The sequence below is a fragment of the Maylandia zebra genome, linkage group LG17 (genome assembly GCF_041146795.1).
Source record: "Maylandia zebra isolate NMK-2024a linkage group LG17, Mzebra_GT3a, whole genome shotgun sequence".
In the NCBI taxonomy this organism is placed as follows: domain Eukaryota; kingdom Metazoa; phylum Chordata; class Actinopteri; order Cichliformes; family Cichlidae; genus Maylandia; species Maylandia zebra.
Window position 1 is genome coordinate 28,884,486 of NC_135183.1, and position 25,474 is coordinate 28,909,959.

Genomic DNA, 25,474 nt, shown 5'->3' on the forward strand with positions numbered 1-25,474 from the left:
TCATCAACAGTAGTAATAATAATGTCACCATGTTTATAGTAATCTGTGTCATCACTCATGATAAACAACATATTGAGTATAAATCAATGAAGTACATCTAAATATCTAAAGAGGCAGCAGCACGAGTGACAGGCTAATCTAACTCAAAGTGTTTGGCTTCGACATATCCCGTCTGTGTACTGAAAAAAAGCAACAAACGTGGTTTTGTGGTTTTTACAGTGTCAGAATACAAGCTTGTATTTTAAGTTATGTACTTTCACATATTCTTCAACCTTTTCCTCTCATTTTTTAATCTAATGCTTACAAAATCTTACTCTTACAAAAATGTATTACTTCATTTAGGTGCCAGAAATCAAAATCCCTTTAAAGCTATCCCTCCATGTTTGCATTTCCTTCCTCTTCCACTCCTGGTTTGGGGCTGGGTGAAGGAGATAGGCTGGGTGCTGCAGGGGTCCTGCGCCCAGTGGGGATTGGGGGCAGGATGGGCTTAACGTTGGACCCTGGGCGTCGATCAGAGCATGGGGACACAGCTGCAGCTAGTTGATCTGCTCCTGGATGAGGGTCATTAGGTGTTTGGCTGGATGGAACGTGGTCTGAAATCAATAATCAATCAACAATCTTTAGAAGTTCAGCAAGCCAACTTTATTATTTTATCATTAGATTTTCTGTTTTTCCCACAGACAGTAAACAAACCTGTTATAACCTGTCACAATTATTTCCAGCTCTATTTTTGTCTCTTTAAGCTTTACTTTCTTTTGATTGGCTGCCCCTCACCTAGCTTCCAAAACTCTTTATTCAAAACGTTAGCTACATTTAATACGAACATCTAATGAAAAAGCACATTTATAACAAAAAGCACATAAGGAACCTTTTAATCTCTATAATGAACGATTTTACCCAAAACCATTCATTATAGAGATTAATACAGCAAAATACTAAAAGATTATATTTTATTTAAAATGTTCCTTCAGAATAATTTTCATATTAAACCACCCCTTCCTTGGCTTCTATAAATATAAAAAATAATTTCTTTCTATATAGAACATAAATAGATACAGACATTTAAACACATCAGATAAAAAAATTACTTAGTAACCTTTAAGTGTTTCCGAAGCATGTCCCATGACTGAGACATGTAGCGGCTCTGCTAAGTCAGAGAAGGCGCCGGCTGAACTGGGCACTGACAAAGCTGAGCTGGCACGAGAATCATCCGAGCTGTTTGTCAAATGCAAAAAGGGACAAGAAGGGAAGACAAAAACACAGAGACAGACAAGCAGTGGAAAGGAAGTTCACATAGTGGCAGGTGTAATGGAGGCAACAACACAAACATATGGTTGTTACACGGGTAATAAAACAAAAAGTGAAATGACAAATGAAATGGGTAGAAGAGCTTCAAAATGAAAGTCAGGCAGAATGTGATGCAAACCACTGCTGCAGAGACTGACAGTATTCAACAGTAATATCAATAATGCAATAATAAGTACTCGGGTACAGATTTTCCATTTACCTAGAAGCTATACAATGTGTATGTATACAAATGCATACGCAAGACTACACAGTTACTACACAATAACAACATGGGAAATAAGCACACACAGGTAAAGACACATCCCTATTAAGAGCAGTGCCAGCAAGGAGACAGATGTCTGGAATCCTGCATAGAATTACTGAGCGAGTGAGTAATGCCTACTGTACACACTGGAGGCATGTATTACTCACACCGCGATGACAGAACTTGCAGATTTTCAACAAGTTTGATGAAACCTGCCTTCTGAAGACAAGGGCCCAGAGGGAACAAATTAATTTTGACAGCACAGGTTTCTATGCATGTATCTTAAATGACTTTTTTTTTTTTTTTTTGGACGAACTAAATTGATGGCTCCCATTTGCGTGCACATCACACATATTATGGGGTACCTGATTAACTACTTATTTGCGCAGTACACAGGTTTATTGAGTGTAAGTGTACACACAGGGGAGTTAAATAGCAGCAGAGGCAATAAAATCTGAATTTATGAGTGGGTGTATTTGTGTGTGTGTGTGTCTATGCGTGTGTGGGATGTGTGTTCAGATTTTTACCAGCATGGCTTAAACCTGTAAACTGAGCTGGATAAAAAAAACAAGTAATGTCGTAAAAACTGGCTCTGGGAGTCAAGAGTACCGCTGCTAAGGCCATTTCCTGCTCCTTAATCTTTAGCTCACGGTTGTTTTTAATAAAACTGTAAGACTTCCTCTGGCTTCTCTCACGTTAAAATAAATCAATAAGCCATTTTTATGAATTTACTGATCATGCGCCGAGTGAAATCATATCTAACTTTGATCACTGTATCTGTTATTTTCATACAGTAACATCTGGCCTTACCCACTGTCCTCATGAAAAAGATTACCAGAATCATCATTATGCACAGATGACGCCACTGGTTGAGCAGAACTGAGGAAAACAAAAAGTAAGTAATGATTCAGTGTTTTTCTTCGCCACCATAAGTTCACACACATTACCTTGCAAAATAGTCCGCATGAATAAAATATGCAGCCAATCATTCATATCTGGCAACAGGTGTACTTTAGGACAAGTGAGTGGAGTGCACCTCTAACAAGAACCCATCACATTAACAAACGGTTAGATTCAAATTATTTGGGCACCTGCCACTTCACCCTCAATGTCAAACAATGACTCAAAACAAACCATCAAAGCACATTGGGACAAGTGGTCCAATTAAACCAATTTGGCCCAGCTCAAAGTGCCCACTTGATATTAAGTAATGGAGTGGAGTGGAGTGCATGCTGCTTGTTTCTACCTTTTGAAGAGCTGGCTGTAAACCCCTGGACTCTTCCCCACTATAGCCTCCCTCACCAGCTGCTCACGCCTCCTAATGGAAGCTAGCTCCTGGAGAACGGAGATGCAAAGAGGGCACAGAAAAGTTGGTGGGTGGAGCGATTAAAAAGCAGAGCAGGAGGGGAGAAAAAAACATGTAAGAAACAAACATAATATTCACAAATTAGAATAATTTACTTGTAGGCTTCATTATCAATACATTTATCATTAGACATCCTGTAACTCACAGTGGAGCTCTTCTGAGGGTGGAGCTCTTTTTGGATCTTGGTAAAATATGATCTGTAGGAGATATCAGAGGGGTCCAAAGCTCTGGCTGAGTGTGATGTGAGTGTCAATCTTGACATTGACACAGGCGACAGTGGCTTCTCTTCTGGATTATGACCTACAAGAAACAGATACTGTCTATATCTGAAGTTTTAAACAGCATGGAACAGAGCTTCTAGACATTATTTATTTTTGAAATCATCAAATATAATTTATAATACTCTACTTTGTCTTCCTGTTGCTTCGTCTGTCTCCATTTCCTTTTTCCTCTGTAACACTAACCCCCTACATTCACTACATTTATGAATCAACTTGGGATTCTATTCCTCCCGCCTGGCAGGTCCATATTTAACATCCTTTGTCCAGCATATCCACTATCCATCCTCTGCACATGTCTATACCATCTGAGCCCTGCCTCTCTAAATTTGTCTCCAAACTACTCAACCTGAGCTGTCTCTCTGATATACTCATTTCCTGTCCGTGTTGTAATTTATAACCCCATTTGTATTTTAGGGGACACTCCATGATTTAGCAATTATACTTTATAAACCTGAGGGAAAGTATGACAATAACAATTGAAATTAATAGCGCTGTGTGAGACCCCTCACATCTTTTAAATTCCTTATTCCTCTGATTTCTAACACAGGTTAATTTCTGGTTAATTGCTTCAGGATTATTATTTTCAGACTTTAAAAAACTTCTTCTCAACCAATGATATTATTATCTTGCAGTTTTTCAGTAATACTTCCTGTCCAATGAAAATGAACTTAATTAACACATGTCAAATTGGTTGAGTGCTCCTTTAAATAATAAAAAAAAACAAGCAAACAAAACAAAACCAAGACACAAATTAATTAACTGAACTTTACCCGTGTCTTGCTTTACAAAACTGGTGTTGTGACACTTTGGACCTGCTAATGATGATGTTAATAAACAAACACATAGACACCTGTGGAGGTGTTGTCAGGGGATGCTCTGTTGTTGTTCTCTCCCTCCTCCTGCTCCTCTAGCAACAGGTACTCCTTCACTGCCTGCCTCAGTGTCTTGTAGGCATCTTCCCAGTCATCTACTCACACACACACAGGCACACAGATACACACACACAAAGAAATCTGGTGCTCAACAGAGCCAACGTATCTCCCCATCAAACAGTAATAGATCAAAAGATAAGCGGATGACGACCTTAGTGTAATGAGGCGCAGGCTGGCAGTGAATAAAAGTGATGAGTGCCCGCACTCTCTGTATGTTCATCTCATTAAGAACACCCCTAACATGTCTGAATGCTTTCATGAGGGAATGATAAACACAGCTATTCTGCGGCTACGTGCCTTTAATACATGTGGTAATTGGATTGAAAGTGTAGTTTATGGATTTTAGTGGAGTGTGCTAATCCATCTAATGCTATATCTGTCATGGTCCTGGGCCATGTGGGCCCAGTATTCTTAGTTTTCATGTATTTTTGTATTTTGTTCTTTATTTAGGCCATGCTTCCTGGGTTGATCTGTTACGTTGTTCCTTATGTGTTTTCCCTTCGTGACTCTTACCCCCTGTGTGCCCCTCTGTGTATTTATGAGCCCTCGTCTCTCTTTGTGCTTTATTCTATGTTTTCCCCAGCCCGTTATGTCTGCGTTCTCCCCGTGCTCTCTCTCCTCCTGTTTGAACCTCTGTGTACTTCCTGCTTTACTTTGCCCATCTCCCATCAGTGTTACGTTCACTCCTGCCGTGTCTTGTTGTGATTATCAGTGTCACCTGTGTTCCCCGTGTGCATCCACTTCCCCTGATCTCCCCTCATGTGTATTTAGTCTCTGTGTTTCGTACAGTCTGTGTCGCGTCGTCTGTGTTCTCACCTCCATGTTTTCACGGTCAGTCCTTGCAGTGATCATCATAGTCTGAGTTTTCTTAGTTTGTCGCAGTATTAGTTTTCCCAGTTTAGTTATAATCTAGTCACGCCATCCCTGCTTTGTTTGTGCACTTTGTCTTCAGCCATAATAAAGGCTTGCTTTCTGTTAAGTCCACTCCCGTCTACTCACTTGTGTATGTACCTGGGTCCATCACACACACCACCGCACGGCCTGTCTCTGCAGACCGTGACAATATCAATGATAGCTGGACTGCACTAAGCCAGGGCATTTTCAATCTTTGTGAGACACTATAATGATGAACAGAGCAATCACACCAAAGGCTATTGGTGGTGCATTGTCACAGTGTAAAGTCTTTTGTGGTATCAGAGAAGAATGATTGCTGCTTTGCTGTAACTAATGGGGATCATAACAAACTAAACTCAACTTCAAATTTTCTGTATTGAAACGGCCTGAAAATGTAGAAACATCTAAATATTTCCACTGGGAATCAGTTAACTGGAATCATAGCTTCAAATTGATACCCATTGAAAATTAATTGTGAATATTTGGAACACTTTGTACTGCAACAGCTAATTATTATAATACATCTGATTAACCACTGGATAATATTAAAAAGCAATAAAAGCAACATAGTACCACAGGGAATAACATTATCGAAGAATCCTGGACGTTGCCTGTTGGTGTTGGCGTAGAGCTCTATACGTGACACTGCTGCATCCATTTGTGCCTGGGTGTAGAGTCCACGGGCTTTAAGGTGGCCTATGTACTTTTCAGCCTGGGTGGGGATGAGCAGGATGTATCGAGGCTCAAAGTAGGTCTTTTTCAGACTGAAAACACCCTGAAAGAAGAGACAAAATGCCTGCAGATATCCTACTTTTAACACTCTTATACATGAGCTTTCCTTTCACATACCTCCAGCTCCATATGCACGCAACAGGCCAATCCTTCTCTAGCCACATCCTCTACAGCATCTCTGGTAAGTCCGTAACTATGCCCCCCATACTGGATGGTCTGGATAAACTTACCCTGAAATAACATTTCCCAGTGCAAGAGAAGAGAATGAGAGAACATTTTATTGCCTCGCTATTCATCACGTTATTGCAACAGTTATGAGCTCCTAAAATGGGACATATTTGACATACATGCACAATCCCAGCATGTTCTGTCAGGGTTAACAACCTGTAGCCATTATTCCACCTGTGAACTGAACCTGCCCTGACCTGGCAGGGAAAAATAAATAAATCTTTTTGTTACTTTTCACACATGACCTGACCTTATTGTTACTGTTAAGTGGTTGGAAAAACTGATAAACAAATTGTTCCGGCTCTAATATAAATTATATATGAGGTTACTTATTTCTATGTTTTAACTCATTTTATGATGCTTATGTTGACTAATTAAATGCATGACATTTAAAGTCACATTCACTGACTTTTTAAAATCTGCAATAAAAGCAGCAAACTGTCAAATAAACAACCACATGTGCAGCCATTAGCAGTAAACAGAATGGACTCAAAAGTTAGTGTCCTCTTTACCTTTCAGCGCTGCATAGAGTAGGAAATACATATATTATACCTACATTAAGCAACAACACTGAAGAGAAAACTCATTAACTGTTATTCACTACATTTCAAATGACTTTTACTAAAAACTTATATAAGATGTACAGCACTTCTTCCAAATCAAGTCTCACGTGTCCCCTTTCCTAAATAAAGCATCTCACTGCAGTAATTAAAAATGATTACTTGGGTCAGTTTTGTAAGAAGGTATGACAGTAAAGCTGCAAGAAAGCACATTTGAGGACTGAAGAGAGAACTAACACAAGAGAAGTAAGAGTAAAAGAAGTAAAAGAAGACAAAAACAAGCAAGAAAAGGAGGGCCAGACTTCAATAAACCACAGCCTGGCAAAAGAAGACTGGTGGGAGGAGAAGAATGGACAAATCAAATAGAGGGAGGAACAGACTGACAAGTTAACCTCTGTTCAAAAAGACAAAAGGCATCAATATCAGCATCAAAGCGCTTCCTGTGTAAATCACTACCTGACCCAGACCTCTATAAATAATCCCCCACCTCTCTTGCATAACAGGCAGCTTGACAAGACAGACAGATGGAAAAGAAATGTGCCCCAAAACCCAAAGGACTCCACTTTTCTCTGGCTAAAAGAACTATAACTTGTGTATTTAATGAGAGCCATTTGTGGATCCCTCCTGAGGGTGTTTTAAAGTTTTGACCAGTGTCTACTCATTGATGGCTTTCCTTTGATTAGCTTTCACATTTTTTGTGAGCCTAAATTGAGTTATAGGAGATGCTGTAATAGCACATTCTGAAATAAAATTTAATTAACATGTCTATTATATGTTTTCAAAAATGGTCCATTCAACCAACATTTCCACTAAATTATTTTACACAAAAATGTCAGCCAGTTAAACTAAAATCATTCAGCCAAATCAAACTAATTAACACAACTTACTCAACTCATTAAAGCCAATGAAAGAAGTCAATTTGAATGTGACTTCAGCACTAAAGTAAGTCCAAGAAGATTTAATTATGCTGTGGGTATGATTTAAAACACTAACCACATAAAACTATTCCGAGTACACTCGAAATAGCTCAAAATAACTTCAAGCTAACTCACGGTGTGAATCATACTCTGAAACGCCTCCTCACTGACAAAATGGTAATCAAGTCCATTCTCTTCTCCGAAGTACGGCCCCCTTGTGGTGTGAGAGATTCTGCAGTGACAGATACAATTAGAGAAACAGTTGCATAGTTAAGTCAGCTAGTAAGAGGAAAATGAGCTGCGACAAAACCTCTGGCTTTTCAGTCTGTCTCAGACTGTCAAAGTGACTAAAAGTGAGAGCCAGAAATATGTCTTCTGCATGTGTGCTGTATGTTGAAACTTCAGTCACTTCAATATATCAGTGTAAAAAATGTTCTGAAGTTCAGCCAAAGCTACCAATAGCAGTCTGTATTTGACAGTTGACTCTCAATAATATAAGAATAAAATATTTTGGTAGATCATATAAAGTTAAAGGACCCACTGTGTCGTCAGATGTTTAATTCATAGTATTTTTGCAATTTCAAATGTATTACAAAACAAGCGCTACTAATGGGCACTAGCTCTGAGAGCTCAGCATATGAATTATTACTATGTGTGCAGAAGTTTTAAGACTGACCCATAAGCAAAGTATTCGTTGAACTCTTGACACAGTCTGTGAGTCAGCTCTCTCTTCCCACAGCCTCGAGGACCTGTGAGCACCAGCATGGGGTAGGGAGAGTCTGCACTGGGAAGTGTACTGCTTGGAGACAGACATACACACACGAAGCATTCAGAAGTTTTACTTTAATTTTACACGCCCGCTCTTAGCTTCAAAACCAGTTATCTTCCCCTTCCAAAAATGAGCACTGCTTAAGTATAAAAAGCCACAAAGCAAGAGTCACTCCTACAGTCAATATAAACGCGAGCCTCGTGGACAGTATGGATGTGCTCCTTCTGGTAAGCACAGAGGAGAATGGCAAATTTACTGTAGCTGCAGCTTTTATTTGCTGATGATCGGGGTTTTTTTAAAGTGCTGATACTTGAATTTTTTTTTCTTTTAGAGTGTAGATAAACAGGATAAATTGCTGCTCAAGCAAACAACTTTCTTGATATTTTATTTTACAAGATATGTATTGATTGTGGTTAATCATAATCTCTGGATTGTTCTGAAACCTTTGCTTGTAGTGCACTTCCTAAATGCTACAGGCTCTTCCTTGTATGCCAGTAATAATTGTTAATTAATAAACTTATTAATGTTACACGAACTGGTGGCCATGTAGTGCTGAGGATATTAAATAAATGTCAATGTGAACCTTTCATAAAGGACCTGGGGCTGCATCAGCTGATACACTAGGTGGGTTATGTGATCCCTGGCTGCCACCACATCCATAGGAGGGTCATACATGTTTACTGACGACACCTGGGAATTAGAATTAACAATCACAGAAGCAGTTCACACAGACTTTAAAACTTTAGGTGAATACATTAGGTTTGTATTATTCATTGCGACAAAAAAAAGCTTCTGATAGATTAAACATGTATTTACAGTTTAGTGAACCAAACAGTATTATCTGTTTTGTCTGTTCACACCTTTTCTTCAACAGTGACTGCCTCTTGGTCCAGAACAGTCAGATGCTGAAGGAGGAAGATGACTGCCAGCTTGTAATCAGGTTGCTCCTACCAATTACATTCACACAAGCACATACAGTCAGCAAAGTTGCCTGGCAAAACAACTTTAGAAAAACAGGAAAGAAGACCTCTGTCATTGACAGCACATTTAAACACATTTAATAGATTATCTCATAGTCAAACTCCTGTTGTAAGTAAAGGGCATGGTTACCTGCACAGGGTTTTCCACCAAACTGAGGTCCCTCAACAGTAAAAGGTCGTGAATATGCTTGCACTCCTGAATTTCACTGACCTGTGAAAAGTTTACTCAGACAGTTCATACAGTGTATTAGTTTCCTTTTGAAATGCCATGAAGTTAAATTATTGACCTTATCTATGATTAAGGTATTTTCCAATTTTGTTGTATCTTATTAAAATCTGTAATGATGGCTTAAAGTACTGAAATGTATTCTGGAAACAGCATTAAACAGCCTACCAATCACACATCTTATCAGACAATGAGTCTGTGATACTTCATCTTAGAATTTAATCTAAAAAGTCTATTTGATTTTCAATATGAAGCTCAAGAATTAGTAACTGCCTATGAGCATGTGGTACTAATGCTGATATATGCACATCACACGTTTAATTCTGAAGACTCTCTCAGATCAATACCAGGTTTTTCTCCAGGTTGAGGGAGCCTAGCAGATGGAGGTTCTCGAGGCCTGAAAGACTGGTGATACGATTCTGAGATAAATCGAGAACCTGCAGGCTCTTCAGGTGCTCTAACCCTTCAATTTTCTCCAGATGGTTCCCCCTCTGCTCATAGAAAGGAAAAGAAAAAAAACATGATAGCATGAAGTTCATTCATATGCCTCTGTCCAAGTGTTAAGATAAACTCAGTGACTGTCTCCAATAAATATTAAGGACAGGTCATGGTTGTTCTGAAGGGTGCCTGAACTTTCTTTCCCATCAGTGCAGAGTTGAGTGGCAGGCCTGCCTCTTCTGACAGGTGAGGACTGACAGCCAAACAGCTGGCCTGGCGATAGCCCAGCACACCAGCTAACTGAAGAACAAGACCTGGGCACACCTCCCTTGTCTGGGTCCCCAGTCTGATTCTCACTCCATTCCACTGACAAAAGTTGTTATCTAGCCGTCTGGCCACACCTCTGCCTACTCTTGCCAAGCATGTTGCCTGGCAGAGGGCTGCTGTCAGCAGGGGTGGGTGACTGTGCTGCTCCCTTGAAGCTCTGGGTCACTGCTGTGATGGGCTGCGTAACAGGCTGGCTGACAATGCCATGCTGTTTTGGGAGGCAGCATGTGAGGAAGAGGGGTCAGTAAAGGGATGAGATGGATGCTGGATGGGCAGGGTCTGCTTGAGTGTGTGAGTGTGTGTGTCTGCTGAAACTGGTCCAGCCTCACTCTAAACACCAGCAGCTGGTCCCAAAGCAAATCTACAGAGAGGGGCAGGCACAGCCAGGCCGATGGGCTGCTGACAATGAGGAAACACTGATAAAGGACACGTGTGCACACATGCAAGCAGAAAAAGAGGCAGAGAGTGAGAGAGAGCGAAAGGGCCTGCTGTTGGACCATATGGTGATTCTCGAACAAGAGGCCAAGGTTTTACTGAATATAAAAGCGAGGCCAAAAACAGAGACATAAAGAGAACACATAGGGAGGGAGAAAAAAGGAAAAAAGAAACAGGTGAAATGGAGCATACATGTGTAAAATATACACAAGCAGCAACAATGTGTGCACGACAGCAGGTAATCTCATACATGTAAACAGAAGTACTGCCAAAAGAGCAAAGGAAAACACAAGAGTTCAGTTTAAAATGCATATTTATAAAATATCTACATTTGAAGTTCCACCTTTTATATATAGAGAAGAACCTACAAGGCAGATGTGTGTGAGAGGCAAACCACCCAGGCCACTGATCCTCGAGATCTTGTTATGTGCAAGGCTGAGATGGGTGAGCCTGCAACATTGCTCAAGACCACTGATCTCACTAAAGCTGTTGTCTGAGTAGAGGCATGTTAAGAATAATACACAACAGGAAAAATATGCAGTTCACAAATCTTTTTTTTTTAATACATCACAAAGCATGTGTCTGAGAGAGAATGTTTTGCAGTGAGGATACAGTCTAGAACCAGTTTAGTTAGCGATGCATAGGCTGACAAATCCCTCATTTTAGTCATACGGTTGTGGGAGAAGTTCACCTCCTGAAAATAGCAGCACACTGTTAATAAAAGTCAAAAAAGTTTCAGGACATCTTAGTGAAGAAATCCTTCCACTAAATTCACAGAGTATGGAAAATAATTTACTAAAGTTCACTGTCATTCAAGGGCAGTAAATGCCTTGTAAGCATATTCTAACCGACTACAGATGGGCTATGGAAATCCAGCCCTATCTTGAGGGAATAGTGCTTGAGAGTGAAGCCCAAGCCACCACTCAAATGTTGTCTTATCCTGTCATCTCAAGGACCACCCGTGTTACCTTTAGGTTCTTGGGTGGCTGGAATTCAAAGAAGTTTGAGATTTCATTATAGGAAGCGTCCAGCACGACAAGGTAGGGCATGTGGCTCACGCAGGATAAATCTAGGAGTTGGGGAAAGTTATGAAAATTGATTAAAAAAACAACAACAAAGACAGCAAATATTTACATGCAAATAAATGTGCTTTAATCACATCATGGTATGGCATTTTATGAATGATGTCACTGTATAACAGGAAGATAATATTGGCATAAGAAAAAAAGTCACCTTGAATTTTGTTGTGTGGCAGTTCCAGCTTTTGAAGATGGACATAACTGCACAGCACAGATATGTCACTCAGACTGTGACTCTAGAGCAAAGAATACAAAATTAATTTAACCTAATTTTGGCTTGAAATTAAACTATGCTGCTTAATTTAAGGGAAAATTAAGGGGATGCTTGATCATTAAAGTATGCAAAGTATCACAAAGTCAGTTAAAGTTCAGTATTTACAGTTAGGAAACACAGACCATTGTAAAACTATTTCAGCTGCTTTGGTGCAAATGAAATTGACCACAGGTGCACTGGAGAGGCAACAACAAGGCAATCCCCAAAAAGGGAATGATTTTGCAGATGGTGGCCACAGACCATTGCTCCATCTTTATTCTTCCTGAATGATTTGTCTCTAGTTTTGCTATTTGCCAGTGTCCTTGTCATGAGTGTTAGGATAAGACATCTGCAGTGCATTCATATTTCAAAGCTCCTCCAGGATGGAGGAAAAGATTTGCTGTGTCTCCCAGCACTTAAAAGTGTAGAAGAGAAATCCGGAGACTGGCCACTACCCAAGGAGAGCTGGACAGGGCAAAAGGAGGGCATAAACACAGAGAGAGCACCAGTTTTTGCTTCTTTGTGCAAGAAAGAAAAGAAGGTGCACTGCCAGATCCCTACAAAATGACTCCCAGCGGGCTACTCATGTGCATGTTTCTGACCAAACTGTCAGAAACAGACTCAATGAGCATCACATGAGGTTCCAGCATCCTTTAGTGGGACCCATGCTTTCAGTACACCGCCATGCAGCTTAACTGGACTTCGCCAGACAACACTGGCAGGTCCGCCACTGGCGCCTTGTTCTCCTCACAGATGAGAGCAGGTTCACACTGGGCATGTAACAGTCTAGTTGTGGCCTCTCCAGTGCACTTGTTGTCCCATTCATTTGCACCAACAGAGATGAAACTGATTCACAATGGTTTATAATTCTTAGCTGGACAGATTCATATCCCTTAAGTTTAACTATATTGTGCTATATTGTCATGATCAAGTGTGCTCTTATTTATTAACTGTCAGCAAAAGATCATGACTCAATGTCAAATCATTACTAAAGCCTCGGTCTTCATTAAACAGCCAGTAACATGGATGAATGAATTAATATGTGTATCTCACAGGCAGAGAAAGGATGTAGAATGAGTGCTGGAGCCCAGTGCCAAAGCGTCCGAGTTGAAATATACTATTTGAAATAATCTCAGCTGTTAAAACACCATCCTTCTGTAAATAAGATAAACAAGTAAGTAAGGTTTAATTAAAATAGTGAACCCAGCAGGTACAGAATTACAAAGTGCCATAAAAGTAAAGATAACATCATGCATTTCACAAGAGGCCACTGAAAACAGAACCAAGTCCTGAGAGCCTAAAAGCAAAAGCGCACATATTCATGCAGCACACACACACAAATAGACTCTGCTTAGCTCCGTTGTTGATGCAGCTACCACAAATCCCAAGCATTCAACTATTTGACCTTGCTGTGCTGTTTTATTTTCCCAGACCTCTTGTACAAGGACATCTGCTTTACCTGTTGCACAGTGACAGAAACACGAGGATTTATTCAACCTGCGAAATGAACTCACCGTTTCTGCTTCGGCGCAATGACACACGCTGAGCCACATTTTTGTTATGAAAACCATAAAATTGCAATAATTGAATATAATAAGTTTCACACTATATGTTGCTTTTTTAAAAAAAAAAAAAGTTTTTACTAGTTGACATAGCCTCCTAGCCTTACCTCCATCCCTCCGTTTTCCTCGAGCTCAGTGCAGGTGGGGGTCTCTGCTGAAGCAGCGTCAGTGAGGGACCCTGGGGGGGCAGGAGCTTAGCGACGCGGAAGGAAACTGTTCGCCGGTTTTTCCATTCATTTTTTCATTAAAAGAAAAAACTCGACGACAGAATAACTTGTTAGCAGTCAAAGGGAAGACGTTTACAGTTTAAAAAACCTCTAGTTAGCTAGCTTTTCACATGAAAGGTCCACTAGCGTTGCTAGGCAACGCTGACAAGTTTGAAGTGAATGGCATTATGGGTCCTGTAGTTTCAACCGAGCGTTAACGTCTGCTCGTTGTTACTAACCCTAACCCATTTTCATAAGTTTTACGGCTTTTTCTACCGATAAACCCCTCCTCCAGGGTAATTCTTGCTGCACTAAAGTAACTATGTAGTAGATTAACTCTGAATTCAGAGAAAATGGCCTGTTTTTTGTTCCAATGGCTTTTTATTTTGTAAAGTTAAAGTCTTTTTTTTACTGTTTAAACCCAAAGAGTCATGCTGATAGATTTCTGTCATCTGCTACTACTTATCACAAATAAGACAAATAAAGAATCTTGAATCATATAGAAAAACTCAAGACACGCTGTTGAAATGTTATTGTTTTTTCTTCTTTTTTTCTTTTCTTAAACAGAAAGCTAAGTTTCGGTCATTTTCGGCCCACTTACGGATGTAAAATTCATTTGAAATCCTTGGTTTAACAGGTTTTTATAAATAATAGCAGGTAACATTTTGGTCTGTGCAATCAGTGAACACCTTCTTAAATTTAATATAGGTTACAGGAGCAGAGTTTTTGTTTTCAATTTCCGTGGCACTTAGACTTCAGAATAGGCATAACAAAATAAATACAAGTTTTTCTATGAGAGCCTCCTCATGCTCGTTTTGTGGACAAATTTGATCAAATTTACCCAAAAAAGTGCTGAATTTTATTAGTTTACATTATCATTTCATCTGTTTGCACCTTTAATTACTTACATATATGCAACCTTTAAAATCAGAATCAGAATCAGAATCAGAATACTTTATTGATCCCTGGGGGAAATTATTTTTTGTTACACTGCTCCATTTTAAACCAACATTAAGACAAGACAGACAATACGCTAACTAAGAATAGTACAATATATACATATATATACATACATACATACATAAGTCACTTATAAATAAATAGTTGGAAAAGAAACATGTGTAGCTGTAGCAGCAAACAGTGTGTTAAGTGGATGCGTTGTACAGGGAGATGGCCACAGGCAGGAATGATTTCCTGTGTCGTTCAGTGGTGCTTTTCGGTAATCTCAGTCTCTCACTGAACGAGCTCCTGTGACTGACCAACATGTCATGGAGTGGGTGGGAGGTGTTATCCAACATTGTCTTTATCTTGGACAGCATCCGCCTCTCCGACACCACCTTGAGGGAGTCCAGCTCCATCCCCACAACATTGCTGGCCTTACGGATCAGTTTATTAAGTCTGTTGGCATCTGCGACCCTCAGCCTGCTCCCCCAGCATGCAACAGCATAGAGGATCGCACTGGCCACAACAGACTCATAGAAAATCCTCAGCATTTTCTGGCAGATGTTGAAGGACCTCAGTCGCCTCAAAAAATAGAGACGACTCTGGCCCTTCCTGTAAAGTGCTGTGGTGTTTTTAGCCCAGTCCAGTTTATTGTCAATGTGTACTCCAAGGTATTTATAGTCCTCCACAATGTCAACACTGACCCCCTGGATTGAAACAGGGGTCAAGTGTTTCCTGGTCTTCCTGAAATCCACGATCAGTTCCTTGGTCTTTGCCACGTTGAGCTGCAGATGATTCTGCTCACACCACGTGACAAAGGAGTCGACCACAGCCCGGTACTCTGTCTCATCATCCCTGCTGATGCATCCAACCACCGCAGAGTCATCAGAAAACTTCTGAAGATGGCAGGTCTCTGTGCAGTGGCTGAAGTCTGTGGTGTAGAGGGTGAAGAGGAAGGGGGAGAGGACAGTCCCCTGTGGTGCCCCTGTGTTGCTAATCACCTTGTCAGACACACACTGTGGGAGACGTACATATTGTGGTCTTCCTGTCAGGTAATCAACAATCCAGGACACCAGAGAAGCATCCACCTGCATCGCTGCTAACTTATCACCCAGGAGGGTCGGCCTGATGGTGTTGAAAGCACTGGAAAAGTCAAAAAACATGACCCTCACAGTGCTCGCCGGCTGGTCCAGATGGGTGTAGACACGATTGAGCAGGTAGATGATGGCGTCCTCTGTTCCGAGACGAGGCTGATAAGCGAACTGAAGGGGATCCAGATGTGGTCTTACTATGGGTCGCAGCTGGTCCAGGATGAGCCTTTCCAGGGTCTTCATGATGTGGGAGGTCAGTGCCACGGGCCTGTAATCCTGGGGGCCACTGGGGCGTGGCGTCTTTGGTACAGGGACGAGGCATGATGTCTTCCACATCACCGGGACCCTCTGCAGACTCAGACTCAGCATAAACAGTTTATGAAAGACTCCACACAGCTGGGGGGCACAGGTCTTGAGGACAAGGGGACTCACTCCGTCTGGTCCAGCAGACTTGCCTGAGTGAAGTCTCCTCATTTGCATCTCAACCTGGTATTGAGTGAAGGTGATGGGTGGGGGAGGGGTGTCAGGAATCTCACAGGAGGCAACATGTGAAGAGAGAGGCTGGCACAGTGGTGTGGCTCTGGATTCCAGGCTGACTGCAGGTGAGGTTGTGGGGGTGGGAGCAGACACTGTGGTGTCGAATCTATTGAAAAACAGATTCAACTCGTCGGCTCTATTCTCACCTCCCTCAGCTCCCCTGCTGTTGGTTGGCCTGAATCCAGTGATGGTCTTCATGCCCCTCCACACCTCTCTCATGCTGTTCTGCTGGAGTTTCCACTCCAGCTTCCTCCTGTAATTGTCCTTAGCCTCTCTGATCTTGTCCTTTAGTAACACCTGGACCTTCCTCACCTCCTCTTTGTTGCCCCCTCTGAAAGCCCTCTTCTTGTTGTTGAGGAGGGCTTTGATGTCCTTAGTCACCCACGGCTTGTTATTTGGGTAACAATGAACAGTCTGAGCTGGAACAATGGAGTCGGTGCAGAAAGTTATGTAGCCTGTGATACACTCAGTAAGCCCATTGATGTCCTTGGCGTGAGGCTCACAGAGTGTTTCCCAGTCGGTCACCTCGAAACAGCCCTGTAGTTCCGCTATTGCCTCCTCTGACCACCTCCTAACAGTCCTGGTGGTCACAGGTTCCCTCCTCACAATTGGCACATAGCGGGGGGTGAGGTGAATCAGGTTATGATCTGACCTACCAAGTGGGGGGAGGGAGGAGGAGCTGTATGCATCCTTGACGTTAGCATACAGTAAGTCTAAAGTTTTCTCTCCCCTGGTGGGACAGTCCACATATTGTTTGAATGTTGGTAGTGTATTGTCCAGTGATACATGGTTGAAGTCACCCGAGATCACAATAAAGGCACTCGGGTGCTGAGTCTGTAGCCGAGCTATGGCAGAGTGGATAGTGTCACATGCAGCTGTGGGATTAGCAGAGGGGGGAACATAGACAGCCACCAAGACGACGTGAGAGAATTCCCTGGGTAAATAATACGGCCTGAGTCCAACAGCACACAGTTCAGTGTCCGGGCAACAAGTCCTTTCTTTGATTGTTATGTTGGCAGGGTTACACCACCGGTTGTTAACTAAAACAGCTAAAACAAAATGTAAACTAAAACAAACTAAAACAAATGTAGACTTGTATCGTCCACCCTTTCCCTTGCATTTGGATTTTGCATCAGCCAGGGCTCATTCAGAGCTATGCTAATAACACAGTTAGCCTTGTCAAATATCATCCTGTGCCAACAAGATGCCCACAACAACAAAGCCTTCAGATGATGTTGTTTGTACTTATTTTTCTGATTCCAATATAATACACTTTAGCATTCTGTGCTTAAAGCCATGTCACACAACACATCACACCTGTCAGCTTAAGGAAATCCTCGTGTGTGTGTTGGATCCGTCTCACTTGTGTGATACATGGCAGAAACATCCTCACTGCTTCAAAACAGTGACAGGCTGTCACGTGCAGAAGGTCAATGTGTGTATGAACTCCTAGCAGCTGAACATCTAAGAGTGGAAAATGCGACCTTTACAACCATGTAAGGAAAGAAACGTACACAGACAAAGACTGGAATTTGAAGAATTTATTTTTTAGTGTATGCACTGTCAAATTGTGAGTGCTTCATTTAGAATAGATACATTTCAGAGCATTTATGACACTTCAGAACCAGATCAAGAAATAGGCCTGGTAACCACTAAAGCCAGAATTCAATGCATTTCTATGCCAAACATAAAATCAGTTCTTTAAACAGATGTGCAAAATTTAGATCAATTGCAAAGAAAAGCAGGTGAGATACGGGTAACAGTAAAAGAACCTTTTTGCAAGTGTAATTCAGGAATAAAAAGAATGGACAGGAGTGGTTTTCAAATACATATAAGAGCATTATTCCAGAATTTTATGGGCTATATTTATGCAGCATAATAGTAGTCTAACAGCATCTGTGAATGGCACGGCCCTGACATAGTCATTTAGCATTGAAATAAAGTTTTCCATGTATAACATTATAAAAGTAACTCTGAAGTGAACAGATGAATGAGCAGATTTTACACCAAGTGTACGTTTCAGAGTGGTAGGCGAACCACTCAGCAGCTCCGCAGTTGTTTTCCCATCGATCCCAGCCTATGTGTCATTATGATGGATTGCTCTGTGGGCTTCAGGGAGACCAGCGCTGGGCCCAGTGTATTGACAAGGCTCCCATTTCCCTCTCCCCCTCTTGTTAAGTACTTCTCCCCCAAGTTAATGAACTAAAAACAAGGAGGATTGTGGGGAAGGGAATGATTTGTGATCGTCTCTTGAGTTTATATGTTTAGCTCACTTTATAGGATTGAGCACATGCAGTTTGAATGGCAAAATAAAGATTCAGCATTGCATAGTTTTGGTTTGTACAGCCACATATGTGCCTTAGCACAAAAAAGCAGAGTCGTTCCACTGTGGTCTCTTTGTCCAATTTGCAAAATAATATGTTAATTGATTCACAACTTTCCACAATAGTCGCACAACTTTACTGCACGAACTATGAGGAAAAAAAAGATAACAGATTTTTAACAACCATAGCTATGATACAATCGTCAGCTAGGGAAATCATAGGGGACCAACCCAAATTGGCAGCAGGCGGAAGATGTGGCCTCATTCAGACAGTCTAATCTGGCATCTGTTATTGCAGACAGAATCAGTGGGCCCATGGGGCTGCCAGGAGAGGAGAGAAAGAGGTGTAATTGAGAGCAGCAGTTTAGATCTAATAGGAAAATGAGATGAGATGAGGACTAAGTTCGGGTGAGTGTCCAAGACAATCGCCCTTTATCTGGAGATGTAGTCATGGTGAGCAAAGCACTGTTAAGAGTCCGGGCGTGTGCGCTGCATTTATTATGTGATTTAAATAGCGGAAATTGACAATATAGGCTGCTTTGTGACATAGATACATGGACCAATGGACCTGCAAGGCTTGCAGTTATGCAAGTTGTCACCTCCCTTCCCATGTAGAGTCAGTCAATTCACATAAGCTCATATAAGTAAAAAAAAAATCCATATCTATTTGTCAAAACTTGACTAGAGTGTGTTTCATCATCATTAGGAAGTATGAAATGTAGATGACACACTTTCCATCAACAGATTTCCAGATCTTGTGTCTAAAGCAAACATCTTTTTGCGTTTTCTAACCAAAATCTCAAATCTAAAACACATCACGTATTTGTGCAACAAAAATTTGAAAGAAACAAAAACATGCCAGAGTTCATCGCACTGAAAAATGCATTGCTGTTCCCTTTCAATGGTCATCTCCCTCTGAATGCCACGTCCTTGCTTTATCATTACACTGTGGTGATCTTCTTATCCTTGGTGGCCTGTTTAATGGCGGCCTGCTCACAGATGATTTCCTTCAGCCTCTGTAGCCGGGTGTTTTGAGTGCTCAAATCACCTACACCTGTCTGACTGCGATGGAGTAAGGAAAGGGCATTGATGTACTCCAGCTCTGTGTAGCGGACACCCTGGTCCACCACCAGGTTCAGCAGCTCATCCGCAGTGTTGTACAGCATCTCATAGTACTGCCTGAAAGAAGAAGGGAAGGTTGTAAATCTTCAAATTAACTGGAAAGACAAAATGAGCAAAGAAAAGGATGCAAGAGAGGAAATCAGAGTGTGCAGATGTCTTCTAAGGTAACTGTTCACTCTTCTATCAGAGGTCAGTTTGCATATAAAATATCAATGTATTTCCAGATCTATTTTAAATGATAAACAGTTTGGGAACTTTAACACTGAATTTAAATCCATTGTGGGAAAAAAATTCTGGGGTTGGTGTGGAGATAATCTGTGCCAACTTTGGTGAAGATTATAAAAATGTGTCAGTCCAAAATCATCCAGTTAGTAAAAATTGGAAAAAGGTTTAAACATTAAATTGATAAACACACACAGACACCCAGTAATGGTACAGCTGCTCTGTCTGAACTGTAGACACCTAAATTTAATGGGTATTTTCTTTACCCACGCTCCGCTTCACCACCAACTTTCATAAATATCAACCTTGCAGTTTTTTCTAATCCTGCTAGCAGACAAACAAACTCTATTGAATACATAACGTCCTTGAGGACGTAATCAAGGGAAAGCAGGGGGGAGAGGGAAAAAGAAAACGCTACATGCAACAGTAACACTTTATAATCCTGTGTTATTCATTTTTCCAGGGCTGAATCAAAAAGAACAACAAGAACAAAGGGAAAACACAGAAGCCACACGTACTGCTGTTGCTGTCAGCAGCAATTTTCTGAAAAAGGGCTTCAAGGACCTCAACCTCCTGCCACTGGGAGTTGAAGGTAGAGGGAAACCATTCAACAGCTACAAACTACTGAGACTATTCTAATGAAATGCTGTTGACAGAGCCAAAAGCGGAAAGAGGCGTGCACAGAATTAATAGCTCTTTAACCAGAACTGAATACCTCAATGGGCCATTTGAAAAGGACCATGAAGTACACAATGATAATGCAGGAGCACAAAAGGAGAGCAAGTATTGTTGAATAAAACACACATTCACCTGCTGACAAGAACAATACACATACAGATCAAAAAATACCAAACACAAGTGAAGAGAGACTGCACGAACGTTTTGAGCACAGCATTTTTAAGATTTGTTTTAGGCGTTGACCTCTTGTGGGCGTGTGACCATAGACTGTATAACTCATTAGCATCAACTTACAGTACTTGGCCATTAATATGGATTTCAGTAGGAGTCTAGCTTGTCATGAACACAAAATACAGATAACTGTACAAAGAGGGCCTGGAGGTAAGCAAATGCACAGGAATCTGTGGAAGCAGGACACACAATTTTTCTTTGGTCAGGGGTAAAATGAGTCTAAGACCAAGATGCAGGAATCCTAAAGAGACAACAAATGTTACACTTTCATACGATGGTTGTAGACGCAACCAGAGCAAGAGGGCATAGGTGAGCTACAGTCCTACTATTGCATGTTTATAGTAACAATAGGTACTGTAGTCTTTAGTAATGGCCAATAGTGTGCACATGGACAACTAAGATCAGGTTAGCAACTTTTATGGAGCTCTGTATGGACTGCAGAAAAAAGCACAGGGATTTTAGTAGCAGAACATTTAGCCATGATTTAATACAGAAATAAATGAGATCAAACAAGTGAAAAATATGCTTTGTCTCTCTTTCAATTATATTAGTTTAACACCAAGTTTTTCTTGGAGCTCCCAGTGTCACAACACAAGCAGCAACATCCTGGGTTTGTGTTGTACATTAATACACTGAATAAAAACTGACTGTTTACTACACAACATATCTCGGTCAAGGACAGGTGATGGTCAGTCAACAGCAGTGGCTTCTGCTGCTCTAAGTAAAGAGAGATAATTACAAGGCTGACATTGTAATGTCTTGCAGAAGAAAAGCATGTGAAAGGTATTGGGGGTGTTGCGACTAGGCAAACAATGTCAGAGCCACCGATGTTTGAACGTTCTTTGTGTGGCCTTGATGAAAATTAAATTAAATGTGGATGTGGTTAAAAAGGGTTAAGCTCTGTTGTGCCAGAAGAAGTTGGAAGTAAATGGATTCAGATATTTCTGATATGGCTCAGTAGAAAGACAAAAAAGATCCTTTGACTCATTTGTTTAGCTTCACCACCCATCCCAGACCCACTCCTTTCTTGAGATGTTCATTTGCTATGCTAACGAGGCGTTAATGAGCACTTAGGGAGCTTCTGTTCCAAGGTGTTTTATGTGCTGTCATTTTGGATATTCAACAAAAGAAAAAGACCTGGAAAGGTTAGAACGAACGAGGGAGTGCTTGAAAGACGGAGGGAAAAGGAAGACAACTAAAGAAATGAATGCAGAGCAGGGGTGCATAATGTCTGTTTTTGGCCTTCCACAGCAGGCGTTGGCCTTGATCGTCAAAGCATTTGCATACTGTCTCACCCTCTATCCTGCTTAAAGTCTTTTTCATGCTTTCATCCCTAAGTTCATTTAGTAAAGAAGCTTGTCAACACTGATGAGTAACACCAGTTCACTCCTTAAATGGAGGTAAGACAGATGAAAATAGAAAAAAAAAAGAAAAACGGGTCTCATTTTCTTATCTATACAATATCTGAAACAAAACATTAGCTCAAGAGCAATCCCATTTCATTCTCTAGAGCCAGTGTTTAACGACGCACTTGAAGCAAATCGCCTCGTTATTTGATCTAATAAGATAAACAAATATAACCATAAATATGCACAGTTTTATTTGTTGAAGGGAGGCGCTTTGAACAGAAGGCTTTTCTCTTTCAAACCGCCATCCTTAAGTCCAAATGGAAAGCAGATCTGATTAACCGGACTGTTCTGAACAGAGCAGAGAAAAACAAAAATAGCAGAAATTGCACCTGACTGCTTGAAATTGTCTCTGTGTAATTTCCTAAAGAGGCAGAGACATAACCACTGCAAACATCTGTGTAGTAAACATTTATGTTGTTAGTTTTAGACACAGTTATTTGCTATGGTACATGATTCCAAAGTCACAGAGGTAAAGCTGAGTGGAGGGTGTAATTTACTCGGTAATGTGAATGTGTGTGTCTATCAGAACAGTATGTGGTGATTCTGTATAGTTTAATTAAGAGAATATTCCAGGTAGACTTCAGTAACAAGTTCCACATGCAGTGAGAGATGAACAGCACCCCTGCTAAGTCTTTGTTGGACATTTTTCTTCAGTCTAAAAGACCATCTGTCTGATACAACAGCAAAAGTAGCTGTGCAAATATGGAGTCTCTCCATTTAAGTAGCAGCTGACAAGAGATAATTGAAAACAATCTGATCGACGCTGTGAATACGGACTTAATTACAGCGTAATAGCAACTGCTATTCCTTTTGCAGTGATTACTCAAAAAGAGGTCCCATTGAAAATGTGTAGACAAGGCATGCCCCCAGGCAAGGCAGGCAACTGCTTGGGGAGGCGATGGTGAGTGAGTGCTGGGGCCTCTTAGGTAGGGATGGGTATTGATAAGATTTTAACGATTCCGATTCCATTTTCGATTCTGTTTAACGATTCGATTCCTTATCGATTCTCTTATCGATTCTTTTTTTTTAAAAAGGAGAACACTAAAGTCGATTAGCTTAGAACTTTGTTTTATATCTTCTCTTTGAACAAGATAGAAATTTAGGAGTAACATGGCCTTACAAACCCAACAGTGAGATCTTAAGAGATTCACAGCCTACGGCTCTTCAATGGGGTGTCACAGGGTCCCCAGGAAAAAAAATGTATATGTAAAATAATAAAATAAATATTCTCCTGTAGCAATAACAAAGTTTAACATAAATTATTCTGTAGCAATTACACAAGAATATCCAGTAATGTCCCTGCCTACAATTAAACATATTCACTTACCAAAGTGAAATCGGGGGCATCTGCTGTGGCAAATGGGTGCAAGCCTTTGACCACAAACTTAGACACTGCTGGGTGACATTCGTCTATCCTGGCCTGAAAGGAGACGCTACCGGTAGACTGCAGCGAGAACTGCCAGCGAGCGCCAGCCAGACTCTGTCTCTCTCATCATGGTTATCTAAATGCAACGCACAGTAATAGCAGGTTTTGTAATAAGGTAAATCGCGCTAACATAATATGCAATGCTAATTGATTAGTTACCTGCAGTATTAACGGGAGAGGACGTGGAAACGCTACCGCTGCTGCTGGGTTGAGCTTCGCTAGTCCGGAGCGGATCAAAAACACGACATTCGTTGAAAGCAATCGCGTGTTTTTTGAGCAAATGCTTTTGCATATTCGTAGTGTTTCCTCCCTTTGATGAAATCTCTACTTTGCAAGTATTGCACGTTGCCCTGTTGTCATCCTTTCTCATAAAGTGTAACCAAACTTTTGAGCGTTTGTGCCGCTCAGGCGCCGTGTTTCCTACTGGGTAAAAGACGCTAGTCAACGTGATGACGTCATCGGGGCGACTGGAATCGATAAGGGAATCGTTTTTAAAAGTGGCAAACGATTCCAAGGAATTGAAACAGTGGGAACCGGTTCTCAACAAGAACCGGTTTTCGATACCCATCCCTACTCTTAGGGCTGACAAAATGTACACTTATTCCCATTACATGCATGCATGTTTAAACAAGCCTAATGGTAACAAAAGCAATTGAATCAATAAAATGATTCAATTGCTTTTGTCCTTCTGGTTGGTAAAAAAAAAAAAAAAAACAAGAAAAGGGGTTTTCCGGTAAGGAGGCAATGTGGGTGGACGTGTAAGGTGAGCGCTCCCAGGCTCACTAACCAAAACTCTCCAAATTTACTCGAATTATTACTCTGACAGCATTTCACACTAATGAAGGGGAAAACTGGTCGTAAACAGAGAGGCAAGACACCAATGAAAACGGGAAAAGTTGAAAAACAAACAATGGAAAGAGATACAGATGACGATAGCGACGAGGGTATGGATGGCCTGCAAGCTAGCATCCGCGCCATCCATGAAGAGCTAAAAGCTACCAGGTTGGACATGAAAACAGACCTGAAAAATTTCAAAGACACCTTCTCCACGGAACTTACGTGTTTCAGAAAAGATATTGATAACAAATTAAACGAAATTGCCAGAGACTTAAAGTAGAGTGGATGGGGCAGAAGGGAGGGTGGCGGAGGTGGAAGAGTGGGCTAACGAGGCTCTGCTTCAAGCTATTCTAGCACAAGAAAATATACAAGCTAAACTGACAGACCTGGAAGCCCGATCACGAAGAAACAACATTCGTGTTTATGGAATCCCAGAAGACACAGAAGGGGACAATCTACGGGAGTTCTTGGAAACATTTATTAAATCGGAGTTGTCCCTAAGCGATACTGAGCTGGGAATGCAAAGATGTCATAGGGCTCTCGGCCCGAAGCCACCGCCGAATGCCAGCCCCCGGTCAATAGTGATTCACTTTCTGGAGTACAGAATTAAAGAACTAGTGCTCCGCTCTGCTTGGAAAAAGAAAGAGGTCGTTCTGAACAGAGTGAGAATCTACTTTGACCAGGACTATCCGACTGAATTTCAACGGAAAAGAAAGTCCTTAAAGTCCTTAAAGTCCTTAAAGAAAAAGGAATTCGCTTCCAGACCCCCGCACCAGCTAAACTCCGTGTCTTCCTCAGTGACGGCACTGTAACTTATGATAGCGCGGTGGAGGCCACGGAGGATTTGAAGAAAAGGAAGGCTCTGAGCTTCGCGGGAGAACAGACCCGATCCATGGATGCAACACGGGAAAAGCTGAAG

At 41.2% G+C, this 25,474-nt stretch overlaps 2 protein-coding genes across 4 annotated transcripts in view; both read right to left on the minus strand.

The window, feature by feature from the left end:
- Positions 1–202: 202 nt before the first annotated feature.
- On the minus strand, positions 203–13,901 carry lrguk (leucine-rich repeats and guanylate kinase domain containing). 3 transcript variants are annotated; one of them, XM_014409593.3, is made up of 21 exons: positions 13,639–13,901; positions 13,375–13,428; positions 13,023–13,124; positions 11,871–11,952; positions 11,606–11,706; positions 11,250–11,331; positions 11,006–11,130; positions 9,785–9,928; positions 9,342–9,422; positions 9,092–9,178; positions 8,815–8,921; positions 8,139–8,258; positions 7,598–7,694; positions 5,875–5,988; positions 5,599–5,800; positions 4,050–4,166; positions 3,064–3,218; positions 2,799–2,887; positions 2,363–2,431; positions 1,097–1,215; positions 203–593 (listed from the first exon to the last, which is right to left on the minus strand). In XM_014409593.3, exons 1-21 carry the CDS (start codon positions 13,642–13,644, stop codon positions 370–372), a joined length of 2,277 nt encoding a protein of 758 aa, XP_014265079.2. In that variant the 5' UTR covers positions 13,645–13,901; the 3' UTR covers positions 203–369. The 3 variants fall into 3 exon arrangements, with proteins under 3 accessions (XP_014265079.2, XP_004548316.2, XP_023009078.2); XM_004548259.3 differs by having other exon boundaries at positions 8,139–8,261; XM_023153310.3 differs by lacking the exon at positions 13,375–13,428 and having other exon boundaries at positions 8,139–8,261.
- Positions 13,902–17,833: 3,932 nt separating this feature from the next.
- exoc4 (exocyst complex component 4) overlaps positions 17,834–25,474 on the minus strand; it is a 139,920-nt gene continuing 132,279 nt past the window's right edge. Inside the window, exon 20 of the mRNA XM_004548257.3 lies at positions 17,834–19,809. Coding sequence (XP_004548314.1) covers positions 19,572–19,809 — 238 coding nt within the window. The 3' untranslated portion in view covers positions 17,834–19,571. The remainder of the gene's footprint in view (positions 19,810–25,474) is intronic.